This window comes from Nomia melanderi, chromosome 12 (assembly GCF_051020985.1).
Source record: "Nomia melanderi isolate GNS246 chromosome 12, iyNomMela1, whole genome shotgun sequence".
NCBI classification, from domain to species: Eukaryota; Metazoa; Arthropoda; class Insecta; order Hymenoptera; family Halictidae; genus Nomia; species Nomia melanderi.
The window spans coordinates 6,353,697-6,372,390 of NC_135010.1; the positions used below are offsets into that span (position 1 = coordinate 6,353,697).

The window sequence follows — 18,694 nt, forward strand, 5'->3', positions numbered from 1 at the left end:
CTTTATTCTTATGGTGATTAAAATCAGCATTAATGATTTCCTCTAATCTAAATTAACTGAAATCTAAATTAATCAATTAATTTCAATGTAAAATATTTGAATACTTTGTTGCTTTACTGTACATATATCGTTTTTATTCTGCAATTCGTTCTAGCGAATTAATTGCGAAATAATGGCGGTTAAACCTTGCGGATAATTGAAGGTGTTTTGAAAGTTTCCTAGTAAATGCAGCAGTTATAATCTATAACTCGTTCTTAGTGAGTATAGTATTCTGATCTTACCGTTGTGTCATACATGAAACTTCCATATAAGTTGCAATAACAATGTATCCATGAATATTAATATGGTAAAGGAAACTATTAACAATAAAAAGCGGAACAAAATTACCAAAATGGTTCCATTTACACCTGGAGTTTCTACAGAACGTTATTTTACCAGTCTCAGTTAATTAACTAGTGTAATTATAGAGTTATAGGGTTTTATCTACTAGAAATGGAATAGACAAGTTGTATACTATTTATCAAGATAGACATTTTAATTGTAATTTACCGGAATGGCGATCTACAAAATCTGCTACAAATTGGGAATGATGTCAAATAGGGGATATGTTTGTAGAGACTTTTCTCAGAGTTTTTTCTGTCTTCGTTCATCGTTCAAGCGTGTCCCATGTTCCATGGAACACCTCGTATATATCGTCTTCTACTCTCTAATCTGCTCTAATGACCGTGCAAATACGTTTCTGGACACATCAGGCGAGTATAATAATACGAACGTAGAATGGCCACATCAAATAGATTCAATTATTTATAGAACACACAGTTGTTTTGTTCCGTACCTCCCTTTAGCATTTAGCACCCGACAGAAATCTATTTTCTCGATTGGTTTCCTGATTAGCGAGCGCGAGTTTCGTCGTCCGTGAATGTTCTCTGCTTCAACAGTTGATGTTTTCTTTCATCTTCCTAAGTATGCGCGATATTTCTGTGCCCTGAAACCTGTAGAATGTTATTGGATTTGAGCATTTGAAACGTGAAAATTGGAGTATTTGAGAATCTGAGAAATCGAGAATTTGAAAATTTGAACTCTAACGTTTGGAAACGTGAAAGTTTGAAAATTGTCAATATTTTAGGCGAGTCTAATTCATAATAATTCTGCGACGTAAGCTTCTTTATGAGGTAATAAAAGTAATAAGGCAAAAATCACAGCAATCCTTTAATTATATAGTTCCTATAAAAGACCCTTTTATCTAGTATAAGAAATTAAGTCAATAATTCCAATAACATTTATCTCCATCGAACAATATAACACCACAAAAGCATATATAAAAATATGAAAACGAACGAAAATCTAACACAATCGAAATCTCTAACTCCATTCATTCCCAAAACCAAAGCCTACACATATTCAACTCCACTAAACCAAATACCTTCCAAAAATCTCTAAATCTCATTAACTCCTCAAAACAACATCCTCAAAGAACAAATTAAAATCTCCAAACACCAGCACATCGCAGATAAAAAGTACTCTCCAAACACTCTCACAAAAACCGACAATTTTCAAACCCCTTACCGAAACTCCATATTCCCTCCACTCTTGAAAAAAAACCCTTTCTCGATTCTACCGGGAATCCGCGAAATCTGAGAAACGGAAAAGAAAGAAAACATCTGCAAAGAATAAAAGGAAGAGACGAAATGAAACGTGTTTGCGAGAGAAACCGTGCGTAAAACGAAACTCAGCGATGAACGAAGAAAGAGGACATTTCACGTCACGACGAAAGATCGCGGCGTTCCTCGGTGACTTTTAGGCTCAGTAACGCGATCGAAGGCGACACGCGTCGCTCGGCTGCACGTGCCACCGCGTGCCGAGACTATTCACCATGGTCGGTGTTTCTAGGAATACAAAGAATTCAGAGACGCGGAAAATATAATGCCGCTGGCGACCAGCGACTTTCGTAATCCCATCTGCCAGGAGATGAGGTCGATGCGGTCCGGGATGTTGGTGGAGCCGCTCCCTCAGTCGATCTTCACCGAGACGAAGACGTCACCGGCCCAGCCGCCCGAGGTCTCCAGTTACGGGAAACCGTACAACGAGCAAGGAAGCGTGGACAGCTCCGATACGTACGCTAGCTGTCAGACGCATCCGTCCCAGGTATTGAATCCGACGAGAGAACTTTTTCCAGCACACGCCGATTTTAACGCTAGAATTACCAAACAGGTTAACACGTTGACCGTCACGGTGGTCATATGTGACCGCAAATTGTTTCTTCTGTAGCGCCATGGTTGTCATCGGTGATCGGAACTTCAAAATTACGAGAAAATATAGCTTGTAAGATAACTGATGTCGAATACAAATGACCAGTATCGCGGGTAACTAGATACTCGTGTAACGTAGAAATTGTGATATGAAATAATTAATAATTCTTCTTTTTTATCTTTGCCGCGGAAAGAATAAGTGATATATAAAACGTCGATGTTTTGAGCGGCGTCCTCAGCAAAACATGCGATTTCGGCGTGGCAGTCAACGTGTTAATCCTCTATAGAGTTTTTTTTTCATAACCATAAAAAAATGTGTGCGGTATAAAATAATTAATTTTAATTAATAATAACATATTAATAATGTATTCAATAGTTTCAGTAATTGCATTAAAACGAGTATATTTTGTGATTTTGAAATTATGATGTTAAACTTCCACGCTAGAGAGTATAAAAGTTTAAGTATATCAATTACTGAATTTTACTCGCCACTTTGCTGTCGAAAATGAAATATCAACAAGATGCAAATCTGTTGGTATGTGGTTTCAAAGTTACAGAAGCTTATAGAAGGTTAAAATCACCTATTCTTGATTTATTCTACTTAGAATTATTGAAAGGATAACGTGATTCTCTGAGAAATTACCAAAGAAATTGATTTCGCAATACGCAAATGCAATTGCAAACTAACATGTTCGCTTTCTTCGATCCAATAAATCTTCTCATTGTTGTCGAGTGCACGTTCCTTCATTGAACACTAGAACCATCACACTCTCAAGCTGGCGGGTTTTCAGTTTTCTCATTTTGCAATTATTGGTATCTTTTAAATGTTAAAAATGATTTCAATAATAAATGGCTTCACTTGAATACTGTAATGATTATATGAAGAAAATAAAAAGAATATATTAGTGCAATTTTTGTGAGGATTACATATTAATCGTATTAAAGGCCATTAGATAGTCCTAATGTTAACCTCGCTATTCCTGGAATGCACAGAGTCGACAGGTATCGCAGTTCCTCGGTAATTGACTATTTCGGGGCTAATTTTCTAGTTGAACGATCGATTAAATTGGGGATGATGTCAACCTCTTCTCCTATCGAGTTAGACTCCGAATGAAAATTTGTCAAGGAAATCGGCAAATCTAAATGTTACTTGTCTGTTTTTAATATAAATCAAGTGTCACTTTTTTATTATAAATCTTTAGCCTCTTTCTGATAAATAATTTCTAATATTATCACGATGGAACAAAGAAAAAGGAATTATTTTGAAATTTTCTGTTATTTTGTGTAAGGTTACCATTTTGTTTCATAAAGTTCATATCCAGTTGACTCGAAAAATAACTACAATAATCATTCACAAGCAACTAAATAACATTTATAAAAAGACTAACCGCCAGCATAAAAAGATGAAACACGTTCTTCAAGAACTTAAACCCAAAAGAAAAACAATTCATAAAAGCCTTCACAAAGTTTTCCAATTTCTTCCACAAAGAAACCTTTATGAAGACCTCCTAACCAATTTTCCGTTAAACCTTGCTAATGAACAATATCAAGCAATCCACTTTCATTTACTAAATAACATAGAAAGAATACACTTTGCATTCGATTTATTTTCAATATTTTTTATTACTGTTTTATTGTTAACTATAAATTTTTATATATTCCTAGGGAAATTAATTAAAGTAATTTCCAGCAATAGAATTCAACGTTTCACATTTCTTTTATCCATTACTATTATCATAAACTCAAATGTCTATAATCTTTTAACCCTTTGCACTCGAGAATTGTTTCGCCAGATATATTCCTCATTTTCTAATGAAATATCAATGTTACGTTTTGTAATTAATATTGCTGTAAATAATATAGAAATCAAGGGATAGAACTATTCTATTTTCACGTTTCATGGATAATTAAGTTAACCCTTTGCACTCGGAAGTATGTCGTTAGAAATACTTAACATTTTCTAACTAGACCAAAAAGATATGTTTTGAAATTAACTGAACGAGAAATCACAAGTAAATTGTGAAACAAAGCTATTTTATCCCAATATTTCACGCACCAATGCATTGTATACGGTTCAATATTAAATATCGAATTTTATAATTTTGCTGCATCAAATCAAATGGTGACTGAGAGTCACCTCTCGAGTGCAAAGGGTTAAAGCGTGCTACTTTCTAAACCACCACAAAACAAACTATACCAAATTTGTACTGTGATCCCAGCATGACACACGAGTGCAAAGTGTCAATTTTCCAATGCAGCCCTACAAATTCCTCCCTTCCAATCATCCCCAAACACACAAGGAAACCAAAAACCGCATCATCCCCGGCAGCCACGATTTACTTCGCCATCGAGCCGGTGAATCCCCGATTACACTCAACCCGAGCGAGACCCCCTCGCATTTCTCAATTGACCCTCGCCCCAGCGAAAGGATTAAACACCGTAATTGGATCCCGCGGGGTTGCATCCGGCCCATTTCGACGGGCAATCGACGTTGATCAGTATCTAACGTAACCGCTTGGTGCCTATCGGTTTCCCAGGGCGACCTCACCGAGGAGGCGGATACCAACAATCTGTACGTGAACCCGCTCGAGGCGGCTGAGAAGTGCGGGAATAGAGTGAAGAAGTCGGTTTCCGGCGAGGTGGCTCGCAACGCCTCCGACGCGTCGCCTAGCGTCGAGTCCTTGAAAGACGTCCGGCCGGCGAACGAAGGGGGCAAAGCTCCGCTGAACGACACGGTGCCCAAGCACAGGAAAATTCGTATTCAACAGGTGAGCAGAAAGTGTCTGTCAATTGACGCGTGTCTGGGGCGTTTGTTGCATTCGAATGGCAACGACCGGTCTTTTTTCTCAGGTTTCGTGAGGATATTCGTGTAAGTCGGGGAGAGATGGCCCAGCTTTTTTAGACTAAAACTATTAAACAGATCAAAATGACCTATTACTGGTTTCTTCTTTTTGTACTTATTAAAAAGGTAACAGATGTTTCTCTCTATTGGAGAGATTGGTTTACGCGAACTGAATTGTAAATTAATACGTTGACTGCCATGGTGGTCACCGGTGATCGGAGCTTCCAAATTGCTTGGAAACATTTACAATAAGGAAATTGATGTTGAATAAACATATAGCAGTAGTAACTACTATTTAGTTAATTCGTAATTGTTACTATTAATTAGTAATAATTATTAATTAATAACATAAGTAGCTAGATAGTAGCGTGATATGAGTACTATGACACCATATTCTGAATATGTATTTCTGATAATACTTAATTTTACGATAGGATAAATATTATTGTACGAAACAGTCAGAATTCTCGTGACAGTCAGTGTGTTAATTAAAGTCTCAATAGGTGCAATTTTGGAGTTTCCATACAAGAATTTAAGAAAATCGATTTACCTACTTGGTAGTTTCAGTGTTAACAAACAGATATTACATTTTAAATATCATTGATATACAATACAAAGCAATGATAGATCACTTGATGGCTAGGCTGATGATGACAGGGTTGATTGATTGGTTTCCATCTTTTCTCTTCCAATTTTCTCTTAGTTTTATTGTATTCTGATTCTTGACATTTTCGAATGCCCGTTGTTCGTTAATACGGGTACATGAAATTAATTGAAACTGAAACTATGAAATAGGAGAACATCTCTTACCTTTGTATCGTTGCGGTAGACGTCAAGTCATTTAAGCTATATTGTATGATAGAAATAGCTACGAAATTAGTGCAAGGTTCAGTATATCGTTAAGAACAATTGAAAATATAGACATTTGGTAATTAAAATGAGAACGGGCCATCTCACCTCGAGTCACTCTATGGTTTATACGAAAACAACACAATTTTCAAGTGATCATATGTATTTCACGTATTTTTTATATATAAAAATACAGTGGAACCTTGGTTATCCAAACGTTTGATTAATCGAATTAATTATTTACGGTTCACTACCGCCGTAGTGGCGACTTCGAGTTTTGATATTTAAAATTGAAAGTTGCAAATGAGTAATTTTATTACTTGGATAATGAAAGATTGTTATGTGGTTTTTATTAAGTGAGTCAGTCAACATGTCATTGGCAACCTTTGCAGTGTATATCGATATATATCTTGAATCCAATCAGTTTGGATAATCAGGGATTTAATGTATCTTTGATTAGAAAAAATTCGATTTGAATATATTTAAATTTGAAAAGACCAAATGACGAAAGTTTTAGCGATTAATCCATGAAACGATTTTCGTCATTCCGCTGGATTATTCGAGCCACTCATTGGACAAATCGATGAACTCCATAAAACAGAAAGTAAAGAACAATGATGCAATAGTTATGTATTGATTTAAAAAATTTCCCTTCAAATGCAAAATCAAATGATCATTACAAAATGTCTTTTATGTAAAATACATAAAATAGTATATCCTTGAAGTAATTTCCATTATTATTGTAATGTTTACATGGTTAAAAGACTTTTTCTTATTTCATAGTGTTGACTCAGTAATATAATGAAATTTATTTTAAATATAAAAATCTAAGAGCCAATGAAGCGTTTTGATAGCAAAATTTTTAAAAATTCAAAAAGTCGAGTCAATCGATTTGAACAATGAACGGCTTATTTGTTTAATTAGGTGGAACTCTGCGGATTTTGTGTTACTCGTGCACGCGTGTCAATGGAACGTTTCGAAGGATGTTTGAACGATGTTTCTGCGTCTGTCGATGGTTGAATAGGGGGCTAAGTTGCTTTAAGTGTGGGAGGAAGGAATTAGCGAGGAGTATCATTATTGTCTTGCGAAGCAGAGTTAACGGTTTCGCGAAACAGTTGTTGTACCACTAATTGGACCTACTGTTTCTGTTTGTAATTGTATCCTGTGAATGGGTGTTCTATTTTTGCCTGTGTATGCTGTTGGTGAACAGTCTCCGATTACTAATCAGTAACAGATTAGTAACTTACCGGCTTGGGAATTAGAGAAATTGATTTAAATGTAGCTTGTATGCTTGCTGAAAATGGTGGTTTAATTGGTAATTAAAGAAACAATAATCTCTAATAAGCTTTTGGTCCAACGGTTTCTAACTCTTTGCCTTCTAGTTTCTTTCATTGCTGTGTTAATTAAAGCTTACTATATTGTTGATCAATTTTTTAAAAAATGAATACCTGTAACACTGTAAATTTAGAAATGAATGTACATGAAGATTGAATATTTATAGCATTATCTATTGAACTGTCATCCTCGTTCTGAAATCGTTTACTCTGGTTAGTTAGACGATACATTGAAATCACCGATATAGGTCTCGCTGTCATATAAGCTTCATTGATATCAATTGACCTCAATCTTAATTGTCAGTGATTTCAATTAAGATGTCACCCTACTGGAGGGTGGACTGCTTCAAATGGGGAAGTTGGAGCGAAGGATTCTGCAGGGTGTCTCGAAAGTGTCTGGTTAAATTATTACAGTGTGCTCTAAGAATAGTGGTGAAAAGAATATTGTGTACAAAGTGATCAAGAACTTCTAGAAACTTGTAGCACTAATTAAGAGTAATCGTTCAGTCAATTTAAATTCTGTTCAGATTCTTAGTTCGTTGAAGGTTTTCAGTCAATTGTTTTTATAGAATATGTGTAACATTGTGATATTAAATTATACAGTTTACCTATATAATGTATAATTATGTGTGATAATTGTGGAATTAATAACCTTAAAAAATAACGATTTTATATGCAAGAAAGATTAAAAATAAAATTATTTTCAACTTAGAATACTTTCTTATCGACAATACTTTTTTATCGGAATGCTTTCATATCAACAATACTTTCTTATCAGAATACTTTCTTAATAGAATATTTTGTTATCAATAACACTTTCTTATCAGAATACTTTCTTAATAGAATGATTTGTTATCAACAATACTTTCTTATCAGAATACTTTCATATCAACAATACTTTCCTATCAGAATACTTTGTTATCAGTGATATTTTCAACATAATAAAATACCTCGCGCAATATATCTTTCCACCGTTACAAAACACTATCAAAATTTAATCAGACAATTTTTGGAACACCCCGGCACACGCGAATCTATATTACATATTTATCAACCACTGTTTTAATTCACAGCCCACTGTGCATGATGAATATTACGTGAATGATGAACACTTCTCTCTCACTATTTGTATTTCACTCAATCCTAAATCCTCAATACGAAACGTAAATCGATTGAAATTGAATTTCAACACGTAAAAACAAGCATAACAAGAACAATGCGCGACGAGTATCGATTCTCAATTATTCAACACACGAATCATACTTTTCGTTTCCCTATTTTTCGCGTTGTCATCATGACAACCTTCGCGCAGGGAACGTTTTCATTACATCTTTTATAGTATTACACGACGCGATAGCTCGCACGAAACGTTTTCATTCGGCCCGTCGATAAGGTTTTAGGTCAGTGGGATCCGCAAATTTCGTAGTGCAACATTGTTTCGTATTTTCTGGCGGCACGTTTCGCTGGACTGCGGATTTTATGCGCTTATGATGCACACAAAGTCAAACAATTTTTGCATGCGCTTCGAACGTTGATGAACGGGGTTATGAACAAAGTTTTCGATTAGTTTGTCCATTACTTTTACTTGGCAGATGCTTTTATGGCCAGAAAACGTGTATCTGTTTTAAATATAAATTTAATCGCTACATGATTTTAATTTAAAATAATTTAAAAAGATAATGAACCCGACAAATGGATATTTTTATAAGTAAAATCGAACATAGGGTTCTTGTAATGTGGTTTTTGATACAGATTTTATTGAAAGAATCCGAGAATATGAAACAATTATTTTTTGTTATGCTGGCAAAGCATTATTTTGTTACATTAATAGATATTTATATTTGTGGCACAAATAAATGTTTTGCTTTTTGCATGTACGTAGATGTTTGTTGCATTTCTTTTTTTTATAGGATGAGTCAATGAAATGATGGAATTAATTATTGATTATAAAGCTTATTATTGTAATCTAGGTAGAAAATAATGTATTTTGTATTAAGATTTTATAATTATTTTGTAATTGTAATAATTCTGAATTTTTTGAAAGCTGATACAGTTGCAGTTAGCTATTAAGCTTCAACTTTTTTTGCAACAATCTGATGACCACTTTTTTTACAACATAATGAAGATTATGTAGCAATAACGTTTTTCAACTTTACGCTCAATTTTATTATTCCAATGAATTATTTACGATATTCTGTTGTATGCGAATGTAATAACAATAAATTCTTCATTTCATCGGCTGATCCTGTATCTTTCAGTTTTATAGTTCGAGTAACACGACTCTAAAAGTGGGATCAAGTTCATTATATCAAACGATAAATAACATCCGCAAACACTCTTATTCCGTAGTTAAAGAAGTTAAGGATAACATACTTTTATTATACCTAGAAATTTTGAATCAGTAATTAGACATAAAGCTATAACGTACAGGAATCAGTGTAAAAAAATACTAATTCAAATTAATAATCGAAGTAATTAATAACAAAAGTTTATTTACCATTTTATAGTTATATACACACTTTACACAAACGTAATGAGTTTATAATGAATTTACATTGAACTCTGCAGCAACATTAAATACTATAGCCTATTATGGTTTTCCAGTTACATTTTAACATTTCATTTTAACATTTTTGTTGAAAATTTAATTTGTTTTTCGAAAGAAAATTCGAAAGAAATTGTTTTAATATCACTCTTTGAGTTTCTATAAAAAAATTTTAAAAAGTCAACTTGACTGCTCGGTAGCTCCAGTGTTAATAAATATAAAAGGAAAGTAAATCTCTTATCAATAAGAAATATAAAGGGAAAGTAAATCTTTTATCGATAAGAAATATAAAAGGAAAGTAAATCTCTTATCGATGATAAATATAAAAGGAAAGTAAATCTCTTATCGATGATAAATATAAAAGGAAAGTAAATCTCTAATTGATAATAAATATAAAAGGGAAGTAAATCTCTGTTGTGTTGCATACAAGAGAGTGAACTTTCTAAAGGCTGTCTACCAACTTTCCAAACAAATTATGCGAGGACGAAGTACAGCCTGTCTTGGAAATCAAAAGGAACAGTTTGTGGTCCCGTTTCTCTTGATTCCTCCTTTATAATTCATAACTCTTTCGATTCCTCTTGAACAGTGTTTGCCTTACCGAGTATTCACAAAAGAAATCGATGACACTCGGTATACACGCTTGATCCCATTTCCAGTTTTATTCACCACTTTGTAACCACTTTCCTCGTCGCACCACCAGCCCCTTTAACTCTCGCTTGGCGAATACAGGGTCTTTTCGGGCCCACGTTTGCTTATTGTCATTCTTTAACATACTTAATTTTCTCAATAAACCGTGTGAATAACGAACACGTCTAATTTAAATAGATTATAACTATTTGTTAATTATATTTGTTAATAAATAATAACTTACTGTTTAAGTAAGCATAATTAACGTTCATACGAAGGAAATGAAGTAAAGGGTAAATTGGAAGAATGGAACTATTTATTGGGAATATTGTATGCATGATTGATTGGAGAACAATAATTAATACCTGATTTGTATATAGTAAAATTTTACTACTTGAGTTGTATGAATCTACTGTATCACATTCACATCTACTTTAACGCAATAACAATTCTATTTAATGTTTAAAATGAAATTAGAAAAGAGGACTGTAGAAAAAGGTAATGTTAGGAATTAAGTAAGGGAAAAATGTGTAAGGAAACTATAGTAAATAATTTTTGGTAGCTATTAAAGGTCTAAATATATCCTGTATTCGTTATGTGGTTGAGGATTAATATATTGATTATCGAAATGTTTGGTTGTAAAATTTATAAAATTACTGAATTATTGAGCTGTGCCTTATTATTATATTTTGTGTATTTGTTTTAACAATGTTTTTCAATTTGTACTATAAATATTATCAATTTATGGATTTTCCCTCGAATCAGCTGTTTTAATTAACTATAATTAAAGACAGTCAACGTATTAACCCTCGAAATACGAACAATTTTTATGATTTCATACGTGGCGATGCCTGGGATCATTAAATGCTTATTCATCAATTTTCCTACATATATTTTCCAATATAGTTTTACAAAGTACATTGATCTTCTTATTAACTGTAACTTAAATTAGCTAGAAGATGAGAAATTGATACTAGAACTATCAAGCAGTTCAAATAACTTATTTTTATTTTATCACACAAACTACAAGGATACATTGCTTAAAGATCCACTGACATATTTATCATTATATTGTCCCAAATTCGTTACTCTTGCAATTTTCTGTATTCCTCGCGAAAGCACCTTTATGATTTCTAGATTACAGACCTTCATATATTTTTTGAAAATTTCAATGTGTGAAATAAAATATCCCAAACCACAGTTTTTTAAATATTTCTTAATAATATATCAAAAAAACAATTTTCCACTGGAACTTCATTTTTCCAAATGACATTCTCCAAAATCTGAATTCCCACAAATGAATATATTCGTCGAAATAAAAATAATATCAATCGCAAAGCCTAAAATCAAAAATAAGATGGTCAACGAGCCCGATACTTTTACCATTAAAATGGAACCTTCAAAAATCGATATTAACCCTTTGCACTCGATTCATCCTCAATGTTGTTGGGTGTAAACTCGTATTTATTTTTAGAGAGCCGAATGAAAGTAATGTACAGCCGTAGAATTCAACGTTTTATATTTATTTTATTTATTATTATTACAACAAGATTCAGTTCTTATAATCTTTTAACACTAGAACTACCAGATGGGTCAAAATGACCCATTCCTGAGTTCTTCTTTTTGCAACGATTAAGAGTATAACAGGTGTCTATTTGAGAAGTTACTGAAAAATTAATTTAGCAATTCCAACCTGAATTCTAAATCAATGAAAGTCTCAATAGGTACACTCTTAGAGGTTTTACAGAGGAATTTGAGAAAGTCGATTTAACTGGTTGCTAGTTTTAGTGTTAAAGTGTGCTACTTTTCCAAATAATTTCCAACGTGTCGTACGTGTTCAGCTCATTCAATTCAACGTTTTATATTTATTTTATTCATTATTATTAGAACAAGATTCAGTTCTTATAATTCCTTAAAATGTGCTACTTTCTCAAACAATTTCCAACGTGTCGTACGTGTTCAGCTCTGTGTTATCAGCTCTAACGTGCAAGTGCCATAACGAATTTACATTATCATCTCCATGTCATGACATACGAGTGCAAAGGATTAATCAAAATCATTCCCACAAAAACAGACCCAGGCACCGTCAAAGGTTCAATCTCTACCAGAAAATCCACATCGAACAATCGATGCCTGTCCGAGCCGCACAACCTCTGATCGTCCTGTCGTCACTGCTTCTTTTCAGTTTCACAAACGGTCAAGATCGCAAACGGAGCACAGTTGAACGAATCCGAGGGCGATCGTGCGTTACCGAATCGTACGGCCTGGTGCTCGCCGGAAGGGGGCCCGCACAGACACACAGAAATAACATTGACCGCGCGCTCCGTCCCAACAAACTATAAAAAAAAACAAAAACAAAAAAAAATCAAAAAGAACAGAAAAAAGAAAACAAAAAATCCAACAACAACAACTACAACAACAACAACAACAAAAGCAACAACAAAGAAAAAAAAGACAGAAAGTATACTTTTACACCGTTGACCACAGCGGGGCACACGAAAAGATAGCCCCCCACCGAGAACACACACCCCAGGGGCGTCCTTAGTACCCGATTAGAAAGGCCGGGGGCGAGTGGCAGCGAAAACGACTCGCCTGATGCTTCTCCGTTCGGCGAAACGATTTTCTCCGGTATCGTTGATTTTGCCTCTCGCACGAAGACATTCTTCGAGCTTCACGCTTTGACTATGCCCTCCTCTTGTCTTACCGACGATGACTTGCTTGTCTCGCACCCTATCGCGAACACCCACGCTACTTTTTCCCGTTTGTTCGAGACTTCGGAGGAATACAGTTCGCCTCTTTTGTCCTGAGCCTCGATCTCAAGGCTAAAGATTCTTATACGCGCAGAAACTTGCGGCGATCGCTACAACCGATAGGTTTGAGTATTTCAAGCTTTCACAATGCACGTTGCGCTCGAACAAAAAGTGAAAAGACACGGACCCATTGCTTGTATGGTCTGACGGAGGAAAGTGGGATGTAACAATGGAAAACAAAATTCTCTATAGTTCCGTCTCGGTCATTTGTTTCTTCCGCACCAATATTGACCATGCGTCGAAAATAGAGGTGGTCGAAGCATCGTGAGTGGAAGAGTCCCCTTGCCTCTGTGCACTTTTAAACTTATGGCCGGCGCTGCGATCAGAAGAGGCGAATTGTATTATGATCAGAGTCCAAAGTTCCTGGGTGTTAGCTGTGTCCATTAAGGATGGCTTGCCGACCGTTTGCTAACTTTGCAGATGGCATCAGCAGAGGTTTAAGCATTCACCGATCCTGGTTAGCTAGAAGCGCTTCTTATTTAATAATAAAATTACCTAACTAGTCAAACTGATTCACTTTAGGATCTTCATTTTGCAAGTATTTACGTTATAAATGCATTTTTGCGCATATTAAGAAACTTATTATTGTAGTTTTGATTATAAATTCGATATAAGTTACTTTAATCAGTAGTTTTAGTGTTTAGTACCATTCTGACTTTGTCTAGTTTCTCAAATTGCGAAAGTGTATGAGTATTTATATTTAGAGAAATTTAAGAGGACTGAATCGAAAGTCGCTGTAATTGCTCGGTAGTTTAATAAGCGTATACTTTATTCGGTTTCGGGAGTGAATGATTATCAAGCAAGTGTTTTTGATTGATCAGCTGATCAATTTAAAGAAAACGCTGATGTTGCCAGCTGCTGTGCTAGCGAAACATCGGGAAATCATTTCCAATGGACACTTTTCGTACCTGGAAACGATGAACACTTGTCATACTTTTTTTCCTGTTTTTTTTTCGTACACGACACACGAGAAACTAACTGTTTGCTCACGAATTGATGGGATTCGTGACGACTGTCGCGCGTTTCTGATGTGATGTTGGTGTTTTTGTCGACATTGATGATAATTGATGTTTCTTGGATGGTTTTCATTCCTTTTGTGAACGAGTTTTTGTCTGGTGACCGAGTGAAAGGAGGATTGAAGGGTTTAGCGATGGGGAGGTTTTCTGGGAGATAAATGTAGTGCTTGTTTGGCAATTATTATTATTTTTAGTGTATTCGGTTGTACGTGGAATTGTAGATTAATTACGGATGAAGATGTAATATATACGTTTGTAATTGATTGTGAATTAAAAATTCGTTTATCGTTCAATTTCTAATATTTCGTGATTGATGGAAATGAGAAGCTTCCCCTTTGGTCCTTCTAAGGTTAATTTAATTTTTGATGTGATTATATGTTACCAACTGCCTTTGAAGTCAATCTAACTTGAAACTTCATACTTGTAATGTGAAATATTGATCCTTTGAACCTTTCAGTTAGAAAATTAATTGTTCTGAAGGACATTTTACGGAAATTGTGGTCTGAAGTCTTCGATTAAAGTTCCTTGTCGATATTGAATAGAATTATATAGTCATTCTAATGGAAATCGTGTCAGATATATTTTACGTCGTTCAAACAAGACTGTATTTAATAATATTGTACTTTTTGCTGGTATTTTTAAGCTGTCGAGATCTTTTGTACGATCTAGCGTGATCATTCACTTGGAAAATATTACGTTCGAATATTCTATTTAATGCATTTTATAAAAGAAACTTTTATCATATGTCTTCAGAAATGTTTAATATCTGAAAGTTATACTTTTATGGAATTGAAAGTGCTTAAAAAAATTATAACCGATTCAGTTATTGTACGAAGAAACGAAGATATCGAAAATACCTTACTCCGACGAAACTCCTTTATCGATATGTCGCCTCTCAAGGGAACTGTGTAGTTCGAAGTACATCAAGTTGATTGCAAAATATAAAATGTAGAGAAGCTCCCCGAGAATCGTATTACTCCGGGAGCAAACGGACATGGCTCGATTGTCAGTGCATCGAATCGAGAAGCAATATCACAAAACTTCAAATCGAAACTTCTCAAATTTACGATAACAGCCGGAAACTTTAATCCCAGACTTCTCTGAAACAAACGAAAAGACCACGAAGAAATTTCTGTATATGTGTAAAAGTAATCCAAATTTTAAAAAACCGAATTTCCAAAATAAATATAAAAAAGACATTAAGATACTATACAAACTTATATCATGTAATTAGAAGAAACAATAGTTTTCGTTTCCACTGTTTCACTGTGAAATTAAGAACAAAAAAATTCAAATGCGAAACGAAAAATATTCAAATAATCACTTAGAACTCTAACATAATTTTGTTGTTGTGTTCTTTTAAGAGAAAAAAATGGTAAAGATTGTTCTACCTAATCACATAATAGAAGTTCAGTGCCATATTGTCTTTCGCATAAATGCTTAAAAATCCACAAAATATGGTACAAATATTCATATAAGAAACTGCGAAGCAGAGAATCTCTCCATTAACAATCAAGGGAAAAACGAAGCGAAGGAAACTTCGTTTTCACTCGTTTCAATTTTCGCTTGAACATCGACGAACTCAAACACTCCAGTGTTTATATTACACGATAACCATCTCCGCAGATCGTGTTAATGGATTCTTTTTCCATTCCCTTGAACCCAAAGAAACTGCTCCATTGTTCCTTTCGCCTTGATCTCCCGTGAAGATGAAAAAGGACTGTCAAAGTGTCCCAAGGAGCGTTTTTCCCCGATCACTCGGAAATCCTTAAATCCTTAAATCCTTGCTTCTTAATCGATCACTGTACATTATAAACGAGTGTTTACCCTTTGCCGGGGATAATCGTTGTTCTAATCCAGATGTGTATGTGTGTGCAATCGCGTGTGCTAATGATAATGTCGGTGTTGTCGTGTCGTTGGCCGCGTATTATTTATTCGACGCGGCTGATTGCAGAGCGCGAGACTTCGCGCGCAGTTTATCAACGACCAGGAAAACATTGCCGCGCGTAACACCATGAAAGAGGACTACCTGGAGAACAACAATTATTACGGCGGGCTTCGAGGGGGAAGACCGTTCCCTGCCACCAACAGCAGCTTGGTCTCGGCTACGAGGATACTGAATCAGCACCTTTTCGGGTCCGGCAGCGGGCCCAGACAATACACAGGTGCGTCACTGGTATAGTAATTGTTCTTGTACAGTTGAACCTCGATTATTTGAACCTTGATTGTTCGGACTTTTGAATATTCGAAGTAGTAATACTTTGTTTTCTTATTTACTTTGTAGTCTGATTACGTGGACTTTCGATTATTTTCAATCGGATTGTCAGAATTCTCAATCATTTAAACTCTGGTTATCTGAATTCTCGAATATTTGACTAAAGATTAGTTGAACCTTCGCTTCCAAACTTTTGACTATTCGAACCAGTGATATGTACATTGTTTTCTTATTTGGTAGTTTCGTTATCTGAGTATTTAATATCTTTATTAATATCTAATTTAATATAATTTCTTGAAATGAGCATTTAATCCCTTCAGACCTCGCACATATTGCAATTACTAAACTTTTTAATAATCATCGTCAATATTTCTAAAATAAATCGATTCAACAATTTTCCTCTTATATTTTAAAGTATTCAGTTATCTATATAAAACATAAAAATAAAAAATCTTATAATTGACACTTTAAATGCTAATTTAATTAAATAAAATTTAAATAACTGAAAAGGTTAAAATAACATTTTCTCCGAGCAATGATAAAAATGCTGGAACATGATTTTGAAATATCTCGTTGTAATCTCGGAGATAGATGGTAGCGAGCCACCGATAATCCCGAAACAAATGGCGGCAGCGAACGTGCTGAAAATAAGAAGGAAAAAACCTGCCCTGAATACCGTGTATCTAAGATTGACGTAATCGTTTTCCCATTTCTCTGATAATTCTGCGAGCGAGTATCGGCCAGCGCATTCATCGCATTCTTCCATCCTCTTCCCTTGTAACGCGTTCCTTCGCGGCTTTCGAGATGATTCGGGCCACGTTCGCCCGTCAATTCACCCTTTTATCGATTCCGGTTGTATTCTAGGTCAGAACGGTACCCCGTAAACATCGCACGTGCAAGTCATCGAAGGGAAAGGACAGTACTGGAAATAGGCGAAATTTTTTGGTGCAGACCACTGAGAAATAAAACTTCTTTCATATTATATTATTGAATTAAATAAAAACAATTTTGACATGTTTTTTCCTTTGAAACGAATAATGTCTGTTTTCAAACTGTTATAACGTGTATAAAAGACACTACTTTCTTTGTTTTTACTTAGTATTGGTTTAGCCAGCGAATAGTTGAAAATTCTTCTGTTTATTCCTTATAAAAAAACGTTAAAACTTTGGCATCAATTGAATATATTATTTTATACTATAGAAAATTAGAGAAAATGCAGTTTAAAAATGATAATTGAAGAGGATGAACAGTTACGTCGACAAAAATGACAAATGTTATTTCCTTCCCAGCAATTATGTTCTTAATAGATTATCATCGGAACGAAATGCGATTGAAGGGTTGTAATTATATTGTGCCTAGTTGTTGTAATTTAATTGTACCTAGATTTTAGATCTTACCAACATTTTCAATATCAAATAAACTTTAAATATCATCGAAATTTTTAAATCTCTTTCAACTACCTTCGATAAAAAGATTATCAACCACAATACTTCATATTTCCAAGAAACCCACATTCTCATTAATACTCGTACCAAGACTCCTCCTAGCCGAAGCATTTTCAATAATTGATTACCTATATGTATATCAAAATTGCCAAAATTTTATATATCGCAGAAATTTTAAATAATACCAAAATTTCAAAACTTGTCTTTCATCCATCTCCGATAAAACGTTATCAACCGCAACACTCACATTCCCAAGAACACCATATCCCTACCAATACTCCCACCATTCCTAGGCAAAGAAGCATTTTCAATAGTTATCTACACATCGAAATTACCAACATTTTCAATATCAAATAAACTTTAAATATCATCGAAATTTTTAAATCTCTTTCAACTACCTTCGATAAAAAGGTTATCAACCACAACATTCCATGTCTCCAAAAAAAACCCTCATTCTTACCAATACTCGTACGAAAACTCCTAGCCGAAGCATTTTCAATAATTGATTACCTGTACATCGAAATTACCAAAATTTAAATATCACAGAAAGTTTAAATATCCTCAAAACATTGCCAAAATTTCAAATCGTCTTTCGTCCACCTCCGATATAACGTTATCAACCGCAACAATCGACATTCCCAAGAACCCCATATCCCTACCAATACTCCTACCAAGACTCCTTCCAGCCAAATGCATCGGTATTTAATTACCTATACACCGCGACATAATTATTTCATAGTGGCCCGATTGACGTGGCCGGTC

General features: G+C 34.6%; 1 protein-coding gene across 3 annotated transcripts in view; it reads left to right on the forward strand.

Annotated features, from left to right (window-relative positions):
* Shab (Shaker cognate b) overlaps positions 1-18,694 on the forward strand; it is a 105,587-nt gene that overhangs the window by 74,047 nt on the left and 12,846 nt on the right. For 2 of the 3 annotated variants that reach the window (XM_076372638.1, XM_031975011.2), the window contains 3 exons: positions 1,891-2,145; positions 4,787-5,017; positions 16,227-16,437. In XM_076372638.1, the coding sequence (XP_076228753.1) occupies positions 1,891-2,145; positions 4,787-5,017; positions 16,227-16,437 (697 nt within the window). Of the gene's footprint in view, positions 1-1,890; positions 2,146-4,786; positions 5,018-16,226; positions 16,438-17,351; positions 17,857-18,694 lie in introns of those variants that run through there. The other variant, XM_076372639.1, reaches the window with a different exon arrangement.